General features: G+C 41.2%; 2 protein-coding genes across 12 annotated transcripts in view; one reads left to right on the top strand and one right to left on the bottom strand.

The window, feature by feature from the left end:
• LOC110181206 (cyclic nucleotide-gated channel alpha-3) overlaps window positions 1-14,952 on the top strand; it is a 69,492-nt gene that overhangs the window by 50,268 nt on the left and 4,272 nt on the right. For 4 of the 11 annotated variants that reach the window (XM_086829021.1, XM_086829019.1, XM_086829015.1 and 1 more), the window contains 4 exons: window positions 11,798-11,949; window positions 12,053-12,194; window positions 12,273-12,410; window positions 14,583-14,750. In XM_086829021.1, coding sequence (XP_086685147.1) covers window positions 11,798-11,949; window positions 12,053-12,194; window positions 12,273-12,410; window positions 14,583-14,750 — 600 coding nt within the window. Of the gene's footprint in view, window positions 1-11,797; window positions 11,950-12,052; window positions 12,195-12,272; window positions 12,678-14,582; window positions 14,751-14,952 lie in introns of those variants that run through there. The other 7 variants (XM_086829020.1, XM_086829017.1, XM_086829014.1 and 4 more) reach the window with 4 other exon arrangements.
• Window positions 1,595-6,155, bottom strand: LOC110184078 (neo-calmodulin). The gene has a single exon (XM_020952503.2). The coding sequence runs from the start codon at window positions 2,273-2,275 to the stop codon at window positions 1,823-1,825; it is 453 nt and encodes a 150-aa protein (XP_020808162.2). The 5' UTR covers window positions 2,276-6,155; the 3' UTR covers window positions 1,595-1,822.

Here is a 14,952-nt window from a genome sequence, read left to right as displayed (position 1 = left end):
GTGAATTGTCATAAGAATTCCGAGTCTTACCAAGGATCCTGACCAGCAGCGTTAACTTGTTGCGTGTCCCGGTTGTCCTGACAACGAGGAGGACCTCGCAGCATATGAATGGGGGATTAGGGAAAAAGGGAAACGTTACCACAACAATGGACCAAAATACATCCTCGTCCTTTCCTTAGTCCCCCTAAGCTGCCATGTTTGGCAGCACGAATAGTATGGAAATAAATCCAAGATTGTGCGGTTGAATGCCGTTCCTGCCCAGCTGGGCAAAAATTGTATGCAAAATATTGAAATCTGGCGTTGCCATGGCAATGAGTATGATGATGATGATGATGATGTCCCACTGCCATTGCCAGTGTGCCACTAATGTCCATTGTGGCACACAAGGAGCGCTGCTCGAAGTACCCGAAGGACTCGTGGCGCAATCTCTCTCTTGTAGGCTCAGTTGGGCGTGCGGCCATTAGCTAAATGAACTCGTTTACTCGGCCGAGCCATAAATAACTGGACGAAATGCAAGAGCAATTCAAGTCAGCTAAGTGGAAAATGCCAAGTGAAAGGCAAAGAAGGCCTAGGATCGCATGCACTGCGAGAAACATAGTGGTTTTGATATGGAAAAATGCACTTGCAGTTCAAGAAAAGGCTATCCTAAAGAGATATGTGGGGTACATTATTACCCATTATTATTAACTCTTAATCTGTATACAAAATAGGAAATATCATAATCCTTAGGGCATCCTTTTCTTGCTGTTTGTTTTTTTCTGAGTGCCAAACAGGAAAAGGAAGACGCATTAGGGGAAGCGGAAACGAGAATAAGAAGAAGCACCACCAGCAGCGGCAGCATCATTTCTGGCTTTCATTAAGGGCAGCGTCAGCTAAAAAAAATATATATGTATTAAAGCCACTCACGGCGACAACGAGTCAAGGTGGTTCGCCTTCAGATGGATCCCTACCGCCTGGCCTTGCCTTCCGCTGGGGAGCAAACAAAGCACAATTGGACGCCAGTGGGCGAGTCCAAAGGGGGCGTGGCGCCTTCGAAATTTTTCCTTGTGGTCAGGAGAAGGCTCCTTAGGTCTTTAGTCCAGCTCTTGGATGCTTCGTCTAAGCCCCGCCTGCAGCTGCCTGCCGGTCAACTACCAGCTGACTTGTTTACACAACACTTTGCATGTGTGTTTGGTTATGGCCATTGCACATGTGTCCATTGCCATGTCCATGTCCATGGGAGGAGGCTGGAGGAGCAGGAGCGCCATTGCCAGCGCCAGAGGAGCAAGAAGGGCGGCATTGCGATGGCAAAGTCAGCAAGCAAAGCTCTGGCGGCTTAATGGATGAAACGTGCTGTTGAATTAATTTCTGGCTTTATGCTCTCCATTTTTTTTACTTTCCGTTTTCAATTCCAGGCTGTCTTTCTTGGTTTTATTTTCCCCTCTCTGCAGGCAGAGAAATATTCTTTAAAGTAGTGAAAACTAATTTAAAATATTTTAATCTGTAGCATTTCTGCCATATTTCAAGGCAAACCTGGCTTTGACATGCATCAAATATCAAGAAATCGAGCAATAAATTCAACAATCAAGCTCAAAATAAATAAAACAAATTGCAATAAATCAGAAATAAAGTTTAATTAATGTTCATTTCACTCTCATCCATCGACTTGTGACAGTTTTCTTGCCAACATATTATACAAACACACTTGCTTTAAATAAAGGCTTGTGATAACAATAACTATATATTTTCGCTGCGTGTAGTTGCGGTTGCTTGTTGTACGCGTGTACATTTTTTGCTGCATATTTGCTGCAGGCAAATTTTCAATTTTTATTGCCAGCCTAGCTTATAGGGGGCTATGCATAAAGTTCAAAAAGTCACGCAGACTTATGCGACCATCATGGTCCATATCGACCTCCCTGCATATATCCCTGATATCTGTATCGCTCACACCCACACCCATCATGACCATGAAGGCACGCACATCCTGACTGGTCATATAGCCATCATCATCGCGATCAAAGAGGCGAAAGGTCTTGGTTAGATTCTCTTCACTTTCCACAGACTCCATTCGGGGTGCCATCATTTGCATGAACTGGGGCAAACTGAGATCCGCATTCCTGTGGACAGCCACCGTGCCAATGAGATCGTATAGCTCTGATTCCGTGTTCTCGTGACCCACGGAAATCAAAGCTAGACGCATCTCATGAGGGGATATTCTGCCATTATCATTCAGATCGTACATTCTAAAGGCCTCCTGCAGCTCTTCGATCTGATCCTTGGTCAAGTTAAACGACATGGCAAACAAGAAAAGAAAAAATAACAGAAAAACACCAAAAGTAATTCAGGAAAATTGAGCACAAAAACTGAAAACGATGTGTGTGTGTGTGTGTACTTATATGTGAAAACTCTGACTGACAATCAACTCAACTCAACTCAACCGAACTCAAACTCTGTTCTCGATGGCTAATAAAACACTTAGCCAGGCGATGCCTGTGGTTGTTGTTGCTACCGCAAACTTTTCCGGAATAATAATGCATCATATATACAAAGAGAAAAAATGGAAGAAAAGAGGAGAAGCCGCTGCCAAAGTATGCAGCATTTTGGAGAACCATCCATCAATTTGTCAATTCAGCGCTTGCCTTTGAGTGGCCGACGATGGGACAGGAATGATGATGCCGATGATGATGATGATGGGCAGCGAGTTGTAGTACTGCTGACCATAAAAAATCAACCATCAGGCTTTGGGTTAGAAGCAAGAAATACAAATAGCAAATTGAATAGATGCACTCGCACACACTCACTGACTTGCAAGGAGTGTGTCTGATTTGAGATCCATTCAAATTCTAGCCTATTCTCAGGGATTCATCGATGGGTAACAGTTAGTCATCTGTAAATTTCAATCAATAGTAGTTGCATAAGACTTATCTTAGTCTTTAAGGCTGACTAGGTTATTCCTTGGGAAAAAGGATGTATTCATAAAGAGTACTTTCTAGAGTTTTCATTTCCTTGTTACTGTATTACCAAACTCCCATTGTTTTATCCTAAAAAGCATATAAAGAAATAAGCCTTAATATGGCTTAAAAAATAACATTACATACCCTCAGAACCATTAGAAGGGATAATTTCCTTAATTAAAAGCGCTTCTACTCCCCAATGATGGCGCTCTTTATTTCAGACTTAAGCCTTGGCCCCCAGAGGAAGCCACTGACTTGTCACGGATTTCTAGGCTTAGCAATAAGTTTTTCCGGCAGCCCATTTGATTCATTCAACTTTGAGGCCTACTCTTGTTGCTTCTCGCTTGTTCACCCATTCATTCATTCATTCATTCCCCTGAAGACTTTGAGCCGGGATGATAAGCAAATGAAATGTTGTCGCCGTCCCACATGACGAATGATTAATGATTCGCATTCCTCCTGGGAGGTAGGCGAGTCGGCGAGCCATGAGAGCCGCTCGTTCGTCTAAAGTTAAAACTTAACTTTTAACTAATGCCGCAGCACTTTTTCACCCCGACTACGATGTCGCTGTGAATAGCGCCAGTCACGGCTTACTTGGGGATACAGTTTGCAAAGTGACTGAGTCTCGGCCTTCTTCTTCTTTTGCCACATTAGCCTACATCCTACGCTGCTGCTGCTCTGCATCCTACATCCTACTCAGGATTCAGGATTCCGGATTGCCGCTCCTGCGGGGCTGCAACAACTTGTGCTTGTGTATTTGCTTAAGCCGAGGTCGCTTTCCTGTTTCCTTCCGCCGCTTTTCCACTTTCCCGCTGTTGAGCAGGCGGTGGCCACAGGCAGGGGGGTATGAAAATTGATTTTGAAATAGTTGGTCTGCCTTTTTAAATTTGATTGACGTTATTACATTACATAACATCGCACACTAAGAGGAGCGGCGAAGCAGCTGGCTTAAGTTATTCATCCATTTAGCCCCACTTAGGGGCATGGAGGGGGTGGGAGACTGCCTGGGAAAGCAGGAAAAGCAGATTAGGGCAGTCGAGCGGGCAGGAGGCAACAACAAGTGGAAAACTGTCATTATATTTGAGTTATTGATGGTTCTTTTTTTTCAAAATCATTTTGCAACAATGTTGCCGCTACCTCTCACACACACTCACACAAACATTCCGCCGCACGCTGACAGGCTTCTGGATTCCCTACCCCTTGGCCCCTCAGCCCTCAGCCCTTACCCTTCCTTTTTACATCACATCACATCCCATCTCACACACACACACTGTTACATTCACGCTTAGTTAAACGCATGGCTGTGGCTTGTTAACGCCGACAAGCGCAAAAGTTTGCCATTCGCCAAATGCTTGCGATAATCGACAAGCTCACTCACACTCTCACACGTAACGACACTAAAAGAAATGATTGGAAATGGGGCTAAGGTATCAAAATTACAAGCAAAGGTAATTTAGAAATTTCTGTGTACTTAAAAGATTCTTAAAAAGTTTTTAAAGAAAATATTACGTATACGTAATATACCTTGACTTCTTGAATAATACATTTTTAAACCGTAAACAAACTTATAATATTTTATTGCATTATCTTTGCATATTTTACATACATTTCAAGTGTGTGATAGTTTATCTGTGTACTAAAAATTAATTGAAATGTCGAAAAGTCTAATTAGTCAATATTACGTATACGTAATATAACTTGAAATAACAAACTATGAAACAAACCATAACCCAATTTTTGCATTCTTTTGCCATATTTTAAATACATTTCGATCTGGCGTACTTTCTTTGTGTGCTTAAAATTAATTGGAATAGCGTCGAAAAGTATGCTATAAAATATATTACGTATACGTAATATAAGTTGGACATCATTTTGGGGAAGAGATTTCAATTCTTAAAACAAACCTGAAACATTTTATTTGCTGCTTCTTGGCATCTATAATTTTCGAATATTACATAGTATCTGCGACACACTGACAGAATATAAATAATGATTAAAACTTGAGACTTAAATATGTAATATCAACATTTTTGGAAATTTTAAGTTTTAAAATTATACAATATTTTAAATTTTAATAAAACATTTCCTCCCAGTGTTGCATCACACACACATAAGTAAAAAACCAACCTGCACACACTTATTCAGACCATTCACAGTATGGAGGCTGTGTATTGAATTTTCCCCTGTTTTGGCTAAAGTCCAAACAGCAATTCAAAAACTGACATTTAAAATTATGTAAATTCTCAGTAACGCCCATCGTACCCGAGGCCCCGCCCAAGCCATTATGTAATTGTTATTGTAAATAGTTTTATGAAAATTTTCCCGCTGTCAGCAAAACTGTCAACGGACCTTGATTGATGCATGTGGACAGTTTGCATATGAATCATCACCCGTATCCCTTCGTGTGTGTCCGTGTGTGGTAGTGAAGTTTTTCAATTTTATTTCTCGGTTTATTTAGTTTTTAAATATTTATTGCATTGTGCTCGATGTGAGCGAAGCTAGTTTCTCTGTTCGACGATGAAATGCTCTTAGTCTTCATTTACAATTAACGTCCGTTTGGCGTGGCTCGCTGGCTGGACTTGGCTTTTCGCATTGCAATTAAAACAATTTACGCGCTCAATTTAAGCCAGTGCAAGCAAAAACAAATACCAACACGATGGACAGGAAGCACGGAACACCGCCATGGATTCAACGGAGAAATGCAGCTCAGCTTGGCTGGAGGAGAAGATTTGTAGTGCCTTAGCCAAGCGTTTTCATTTTCATTTTCATTTTCATTTTCGCTCTCGTCTTTGCTAAATGCATAATGGCCAAAGTGTTGGTGTTTGCCCTTGCATTGGCTTTTGTTTTTGCTATTTTCCTGGCCACCACAATGCTGGCACTAAAAATAGCAACGAGGCGAAGTGACGAAAGGCAAACGAACTGAGTCAAGAACGCGCGTCGAGCAATCGACATTGGGCCAGGACACGGAGCTGGCCATATCCTTTTCACACACTGTGGGAAAATGGATATATTTTTTGGGAAAGAAGAAAACATTATTTTCTATTGGAATTCATATATATCTACAGAAAATGTCCTGTATCCTTTGACACCTTTTAGAATATAAAATATATTATTTGAAGAGCTATTCAAATAATATTCGTACTCCTCTTTTCATATACTCCGAAGTGCTTTTTGCGGAATGAATATTTTATACCTCCTAAAGCTTTATATTCAATAATTCCCAACAATTTTGTTTGCATAAATTGCAGAGTAACTATACTGTTTCTATAGCTCTCAACAATTTATTATAGAACATTAAATGTGTAATCACTTTTATATAATAACAAATAAAGTTTTTTTTGCCAGTGCTAATCACATAAAAAATTCTTGAACCTACAAGATGTATCCTTCTCAAATAATAAAGGGACATCCCACGAATTCCAGTGGCCAGGGGCTGTCAAAGGACTCTCGCAGACCTTCTAGGGTATCGCTTTCTTCGATTTATCCAGCCTCTCTCACTCTTTCTTTCTTTCTCTCTCTCAGTGTGTGTCCCTTGGACCGTACCTCTTTTCCTTATTTTTTTTTTCAGAACATCCTTTTGGAAAAAGGAAGGGAAAGAGTAAAGGGGGATGCAGCGACGTCCATTATCCACTTTAAGTTGCCCGCCCTTGCTGCGTGTGTGGCCCTGTAGAGGGGGAGGGATCTCATATATATGTGTATGTGTGTGTGTATGAGTGTGTGTGTGTGTGTGTTTTCAGCTTGGTTTGAGTTTGTTGTTCGTTTCGCTGTTTGCTTTTGCTTGCCACAGCCATGTCCTGTGTTTGTGTGAGTTTATGTTTGCTTCTGGTTATGCCCCACAGCTGTAACCGTGTGTGTGTGTATATGTGTGAGTGTGTGTGCGGATATATATACATATGTATATATATATATATATATGCGAATTCCAATCAATATCGTAGACGCAGTCGCCGCTGGTGGCCGCTTTTGCCCATTAAGCTGCATGTACACCAACTTACTGTCGTATTTTTAGAACATGCCCGCTGTTGTTCTTGGTGCCCCTTGCCGCTTTTTTTTCTCTGCAGCTTTAGCTGCTTTCGTTCCAGTTGTTGTTGTTGTTGTTACGGCATGTAGCTGCTCTTTAAGGGCAAAGTATTCCATTATCCTTGAATGGCGAATTTCCCAAGGATTTCAGCAGCATCAGCAGCAGCAGCAGCCAGTCAAGTCCTTCTCCTGATGCAGCTGGCATGCGCATTGTTATTGCAAAAACTGCGAGAGGTGCTCGCCGCATTTATTTTTAGTTACCGCCTGAATAAATCCATCCCCAGCATTTCATTCGACCATCAACCGCCGCCGCCTCCTTGCAACCTTCAGCATCATGCCACTTGTCGGCCATTGTTTATTGTTGCTTCACCCACACACACACACACACACACACACACACACACACACAGAGACACAGAGAAAACATTCAGATTCAGATTCGCATTCGGTTTGGGGATCCGGAATCATCAGCAGCTGTAGAAGCACCAGCGGTAAATGCATAATAAAGGTGCAAAAATCCAGGGCAGAATGCCTGTTTTGCTTCAAATTGAAATTGAAGGTACTTTATGGACATGGAAAAGCTGGAAATCTCGGGTTTTTTGTTGGGATTAAAACACTCTGCGGATGCAGGAGGTATGTAATATAATTATTTAGGAATTTTAAACCTATTAAGTTAGCATCAACATATGTTTAAATCAGGTTCGTATGAATAATAATTTGGAATTCTTCAGATGGCAAAAAAAAGCATATAATCAGAATAGTAAAAACCAATGCTAATACAGAAAGCTTTAATAAAATTCCTAGTTTTGTCTATATAAAATATTAACTATTCAAACGCTTTAATAACAAATTTAATGTGATTTCATCATAGAAATGAATACCATTTTCTTTTCGTCAGAATTGAGAGTATAAATACCATAATTTATGTTTCTAAATAGCCTTAAATAATAATAGGTAATTTGGTTTTTAAAACTCATCCGGAATCCTTGACACCTTTATTCTTTCTGAGCGTAATCTGACTCAAACTATTATTTCACCCCCAAAAATGAACATAAATCCCGCTGAAGTTCATATTAATGTTCAATAAACTCTTTTAAATCCCCGATATTCTTCACCCGACATTTAAGGGGAAAATCCAAATGAAATGGCAGGTGGAAAAGCCCCCGTAGACCATTAGGACTCGTTCGCTTCGAACTGTGGCAAGCATTCCCTGCACACGGGGTGATAATCGCAGACAATTCCTTTCGATTCCTGTGCACATTCAGTAAATGCCACCAGCCAGGAGAGAGCTTTGGAACTCCCATTTGGGGGCCATTGTTCTGGGACCCTGACTCCTCCTGTACTGTGTCCTGTGTCCTGTCTCCTGTCCTGTCCTGTCCTGTCCCCACGGAGCCCAACTTCCGTCTTTGGCATAACACATCAGCTTGACTCTTAAGTGGTTTCTAGTTAGTTTGCAATTTTCACTTGCCCCACACACACCCCAGCCCGGCTTTTTTCATATTTCTGGCACGGATTCTGTGTGTGTGTTTGTGGCGTTTTTATGAAAAAGACTCTGGATGTGCAGGAGTCGCGCAGGAAGAGCAAGTTTTTGTCACGCATATTTACTGTTTGTGTGTGATCCCCTCCTCCTTAGCTGGGGCTGAAACTTGCTGCTTGCTGCAGTTTGTTGCCAGACAATGGCCTGAACTTTTGCACCCAGATTTCTTTCAAATGCAGAAACAGACACACACACACACATGGCTGACTTCTGTCTGCGGTTGATCCTTTGGCGGCAATTGTCCTCGGCTGTCAGTGTGTCTGTGTCTGTGTGTGAGAAACAAAAGTCAAGTCAGAGAAAATGGTAAATGTAATTATTGGGAAGCGGCAGCGCTTAGTTTGAGGTGACACACAAACATAACACACCGAAGAAGGGCCCCCAAGGACCTTCTTCTTTTTCGAACCGAAAAACCGCCACGAAAATTGCAACAGAAGCAGATCAAAGTTCGCCCGGGGGCAACTGTAGGCGAAGCAGAGCATAAAATGAAAAATAAATAAGAAATAAGCAGAATGCGAAGCCAAATGCACTTTTTCCCTCATCATCATCATCATCATCATCCTCATCAGCAACGTCGTCGTCGTCGTCGTCTCCTTTTTTGGCCAACTGACTCGGGGGCAAAAAATGGCAAATTAAATTTTGCTCACAAAATGCAACCAAATGGAAGATGGAGAGCGAGCGAAACGAAACGAAACGGCGAGCAATTGTAGGAAACAGGATAAGCTCCGCCGTTCAGCCGCAGACCAAGTAAAGGAATTAAAGCTCCAGTAATTTCTAAAAAACAACACCAAAAACCAAGATGAGACAGACACAGACAGTGCGAGGAAATGTTGTTCGCCGGAGGAGTCTATCGAAGGCAACCGCACTTACTGAGTCCAACAATCAACCGCACACAACACACAGAGCGACGCAGACTCACTTTCCTATTTGTTTATTTTTACCATGGCTGCTGCCATGGAATATGCAATTAATATTTAGATTGATTTTCAATTGTAACAAAAAACCAGCAAAGGACGTGCCGAGCAAAAATGGTTGGCAAAATTCAATGGACGTACGAGCGAGTGTCGAATGCATTCAAGCATTCAAGCCGCAATAAAAAACGCTGTAATTTTGCATGGTTCACTCTCAGTATCATTGAATTGTTGGATAGAAACTAGATCAGGAGGTGTGTGTGTCTGTGTGTCTGCTGTGCAATTTCAATCGTTATCCATATCCGATATGTGTAATGGCTGCCAAGAGGCAGACACTGCCATTCAATAATCTTTCACTTTACCGGGGAGACTTGCAGGAAGAAAAAATGGAAACTGAAACAAGAGCAGGAAATAGAGAGAGCCAACAGGACATAGAAGCTTCATTCCAGATTGTTTTCAATTAACTTTTAAGTTTTGTGACATAAAATACTTAATTTACCATTACGTTCATTTATAATATAATTAAAAAGCTACAAAATTATAGTTCAATGTAAGAAAAAAACACTGGGGAGACTTGGTAAAGAACAAATGGAAACTAAAGCAAGAGCAGAAAATAGAGAGAGCCAACAGGACATAGAAGCTTCATTTCAGATTGTTTTCAATTTAAATTAAGTTATGTGACAATAATTGAATTTATAAGTTAAATAAAATACTAAGAAATTATGGTCTAATCGAAGAAATAACCAGGAAAAAATATCTTTTCCAGCATTTACTTAATATTTAAAAGGCTCTACAAATAAATTCCATTATTTCCATGCCTCGCAGTCCCTTGGTTGCTATCTTATTAGACAAGCGAAGTGAAATTTGAGTTGGACAACAAAGGACATTTGACAATTGAGAGATGACAAATGACCAACTGGGAAAAACTAGATCTTGGAGGGCAGCAAGGAGCTCCAGGGAGCTGCGAGAAGTTCTAGGGAGCTACGAGGAGATCGGGGAAGCTGGCGATTGATTGCATTATAGATGATGTCCCTTCTGGCCACGCCCCTTCGCTCTCCCTCTCCCTGTGGACTTTTAGTCCCGGTAACTGGGTATTTATTTGTATTCAATCTGTTTGCCTGTTTGTCAGTTGGTTTTCAAATGTTTGCACGAGCAAACACAAAAGACGCCGCAGCACTCAGTTGGATTCAGTAGAGTTGAGTTGCTTTGAGTTCTACCTGTTTCAACAGCAGAAGCAGCAGCAGCATCAACCATCACTCCACATTTTCATTCACTCCCCCGCCGGCAACCGCCGACGACAAATTGTGTCAATATTTGTTACCACTGACGAGCCAAGAGATTTAATTTCCTCTTATCGAACTGGGATGACTCGCATCCATCGGGTGCATGGGGTGTGTGGATGTGGATGCGTACCCTAACATGGAAACAAAGGCCAGTTGTCATCAATATTGCTCAAACAGAATCAAGTATCCTGTCCTGTTCTGTCTTACCTCCTGTCCGGCTGTGTCCAGTCCAGTGTCCCGGTCACACGGAATGCTTCACTTTCCACACAGATATGGCCAATCGAGCGAGCAAGCGGCAAGCATCGCTCATTGTTAAGCTGCAGCAAACTGCAGCTGAACTCCACTAAGCCACCAAAAGATGTGGTCAGGTTCCTTTCGGCGATGCTGGCTTTGTGCCTGCTCATCCGGCACAAGAGGGATAGTTAATTGCTGGCTAAACAGAAGCCCCACACTCCCCTTTGGGGGTGGGTTTCAGTAATCAATATCAAGCATACGCCAGGTGTGCCGGTTAGAGCTTAAGTCCCGCAGTATTCTGTCGGACAGCTAAAAGCCCTATATTACAAATTTATGCAGACCATCTTGATTGACCGATTAGGGGGCAAAGCCTTAATACGGTGGGGAAAATTTAATGTAAGAGCAGATGGGATATATGAAAATAATTCAATCAAATATAAGAAAAAGACTGAGAAACTTGTGATGAATAGCAAAAATTAAACAATAATCCTGTAGTTAAGCAATTAAAATTTGATATTTATGGGATAAGAATTCGATAAATTGTACTCTTAATTCCAAACCATTTAATTTACAACAAAATTAATCAATTTCTTGTCATATAATCCCCGAAAACAAAGGTTTACATTTCCCTCAGGCCTATAATTTATTAAAGTTTATCTCAAAGATCGAAACAACACAAATTTGTTAGCAATTATTTAACCTGTACACCCCATTGTACAAAGATCCCTAATTTCCACGCACTTTGTATGCCAGTCGCGTATCCATTTCCAGGAAAATCCTTAGCAAATAAAACATTTTCCTCTCTCTCTCCCCAATCTTTTTCCTTCTCTATGGTTCTATGTTTTTTCCATGTTTCTTATTTTTGTTTTTTTGGAACTTCAGCCAAGCTGGATGGCGTGAAGACGTACATGCGGATGCGACGTGTGCCGAATCATCTGCAGGTGAAGGTCATCAAATGGTTCGATTACCTGTGGCTCACGCAAAAATGCTCGGACGAGGAGCGCGCCGTGTCCTGTCTTCCTGATAAATTAAAGGTAAGTACGCCAGCCGGAACACGATTTGTCCATTACCATTGCAAGGAGAAATCTATACCAATGACGATGACTATGATACTGATACCGTTTTTCCCTTCGGCAGGCTGAAATAGCAATTAACGTCCATTTAGATACACTTAAGCGGGTGGAGATTTTCCAAAACACCGAGGCCGGTTTCCTATGCGAACTGGTTCTACGCCTCAGGCCGGTGCTCTTCTCGCCCGGCGACTACATCTGCCGAAAGGGTGAGTATCCTTAATACGAACCAAATAGCATTTATTTTTTTGTTTTATTTGAATTCTCGGACATTTTCCCGACAACAGGTGAGGTGGGTAAGGAGATGTATATTGTGAATCGAGGACGATTGCAGGTGGTGGCCGACAATGGAAAGACGGTGATGGCCTCCCTGAAGGCCGGTTCCTATTTTGGCGAGATTAGTATACTCAATATGGGCACCGCAGGTAAAGAACTTGGTAAATATCCCGTTTTAGTGCGACAGGCGGAACAATAACGATAACGTAACTACTACAACAACCTTCCCCCCAGAAAAAATCAAAATAAACCGAAACCAAAAACCAATGAAAATGAAAATCTATTAATCAAACAAAGACGACACACTCTACTATAAATCACACAAAAAATCTAGAAAGCATATAACGTATATCTCTATCTCTCTGTGTCTCTATCTGTGGAATGTGTAATTGTCTAAAAATAAGTGTTAACTGGAAAGTTCGAACAGAACCCGCCCGCCCCTTGCGAAGCAATAGATTAGAGACCCTTCAGCACATGTGAACCCAACCACAGAGCACTCAAATCAAAATTTATAGAATTTACATTTTAATTTATAAATATCTGTCATATGGAAAATAAAATTTTCGTTTTTTTTTTGCTCTTTGTCACTTTAAATTGTTCATCTGCACACGCACATGCTATATAGATCTTTTTTTTATTTTTTTGTTGATGCCCTAAGAGTGTGGAACGAATTTTTTATTACACTTTCCCCCGGCCCTCTCACGTGTCTGAAAAATTAATGAATGTCAAATGCAATTATAGCACCTGCATGCACTCGCACGGGTCTCCCGGACGCTGCTCCCTCTTGATTTTATTGTTCCCGACATTTTTATTGTAGGGATACTATAAAAATGCGCGAAATAATTGTGGTTGGCATAAAAAACGATCAGTGTTAAAAAACAAACGCAGTTAACGCCGCTTTAATTTCATTTAATAGTTGCGAGGACCAGCCAACCGTGAAGTTGATTCGGGACGGGGGGAGGGGAATGATATTTCGACCCTGTCGCGGTCATAATTAACCAAGGAATGTGGGTGTCCTTGCATGTGAGATACATCTATATATTTGTGTATCTGTGAGTTGCAGCATACTTCAAGGCGTCAACACAAACACCGGGAATCGGGGTTACACCATGAACCGTGAGAGGCAACTAATTGAGTTTGCTGAATGGCAGGAGTTGTTGCCAACTCAATTTGAAGACAAAAGTTAAGGTGGCCCGAAAGTTTTACGCCTCGAAGGCTAGGGAGGCCCTAAGTACGACACAAACACACACACACACACACACAACTAAATCGAATTGTTTAAAGTGCCTTTGTGTTTCTGCATGATTTAAAAGCATTATTCTTGGTCCTGGTGCCATTCGTGTTCGATCAACGGTGAGAATCGCCTCGAGGACTTTTCGCACTGAAATGCAATTTCTTACGCTAGTTAGACGCTCCACCTTTCCCTCTCTCTCTCTCTATCTAAATCTGTCTCTGTCTCTATATTTTAATCTGTCTCTCTCTATCTATCTATATATACATATATATATATATATTTGTCTCTGAGTCGATGTTGTTGTTGTATTGCTTTGCCTGGACGTAATTTAAACGTTTCTCTACACGTAATTGTATTGAGAGTTGTGTAATTAACATTAAGTATACGACCCATTGACACAAGCCACAGACACACATACACCTCCGAGCGATTCTTCATGTTACAAGAGACGGAGGGCTGTGGTAATTGCATGACATGTAAAGGGAGATTTTGAAAATGTATAAAAGGAAAAAAGGCTTTGGAAAATATTGGATAAAATAATCATGGAATTTAGAAATGTTTAAATACTTTTTCTGGTAAAAAGATTCAATTTATCGAAGGTTAATTAAGAGAAAAGAAACTAAACTTTACATAAAATCAATCAAATAAGGCACAAAGTTACTTGAAAAATTTATAAAAATAGCTCTACAAAATCCTGCCAAGCTAAATATTAGCTTTTTCTTTTAAAAATTTGTTTGGTGAATTATTTTCATGTATTAGCTAAATGTTTGTTTCAATGATTTTAATCAAAACATGTCTGTCATTGAACCCATTTAATATTTACTCGCCGAGAGATAAAATACAAGTCCTTGGGTCCTGTCTATTTTCTGCCTCGACCTTTATATCCATATTGTGTGGCATGCAATTTTAATGTCTTTGTGCGGCCAAGTCAACATGAAGAATGGACAGACACACAAACATATACAGCGACTCGAAGAACACAGCAACTCAAGCCGGGAAATGCTTTTTTGCAAGACCATTAAACTTTTCTCTTTGCGTTGGCAAACATTTGCTTTGGCAACTTTCACGATGCGAAACAAAAACACAGGCAACCGACGCACAGCCAGCGTACGCTCGGTGGGATATAGCGACCTCTTCGTCCTGAGCAAGAAGGACATGTGGGACGTGCTGAAGGAGTATCCGGCGGCGCGTGTTCGTCTGGAGTCGATAGCCGTCAAGCGATTGGAGAAGTACAAGAAGGCACCGCTGGAGAAAGGTAAAGCCACTTGTCTTATTTGCTTCCCTGCCCGGTGTCCTGTTCCCCATCCTCCTGCCTCCTGCCTCCTGCCCACAACAACCACACAATATTATCCCATTCCAATAAAGAATCCCCTCCGCCCAACCCCGCCCTTTTCTCTCCCCCCTAAAAAACAAACACCACTCGAAATTCAAAAGATACGAATACAAATACGATTGCC

Source organism: Drosophila serrata, unplaced genomic scaffold (assembly GCF_035046125.1).
Source record: "Drosophila serrata isolate PLE 108 unplaced genomic scaffold, ASM3504612v1 contig_184, whole genome shotgun sequence".
NCBI lineage: Eukaryota > Metazoa > Arthropoda > Insecta > Diptera > Drosophilidae > Drosophila > Drosophila serrata.
Note: the sequence above shows the minus strand (reverse complement) of the source record. Positions and strands in the feature narration are given on the sequence as shown.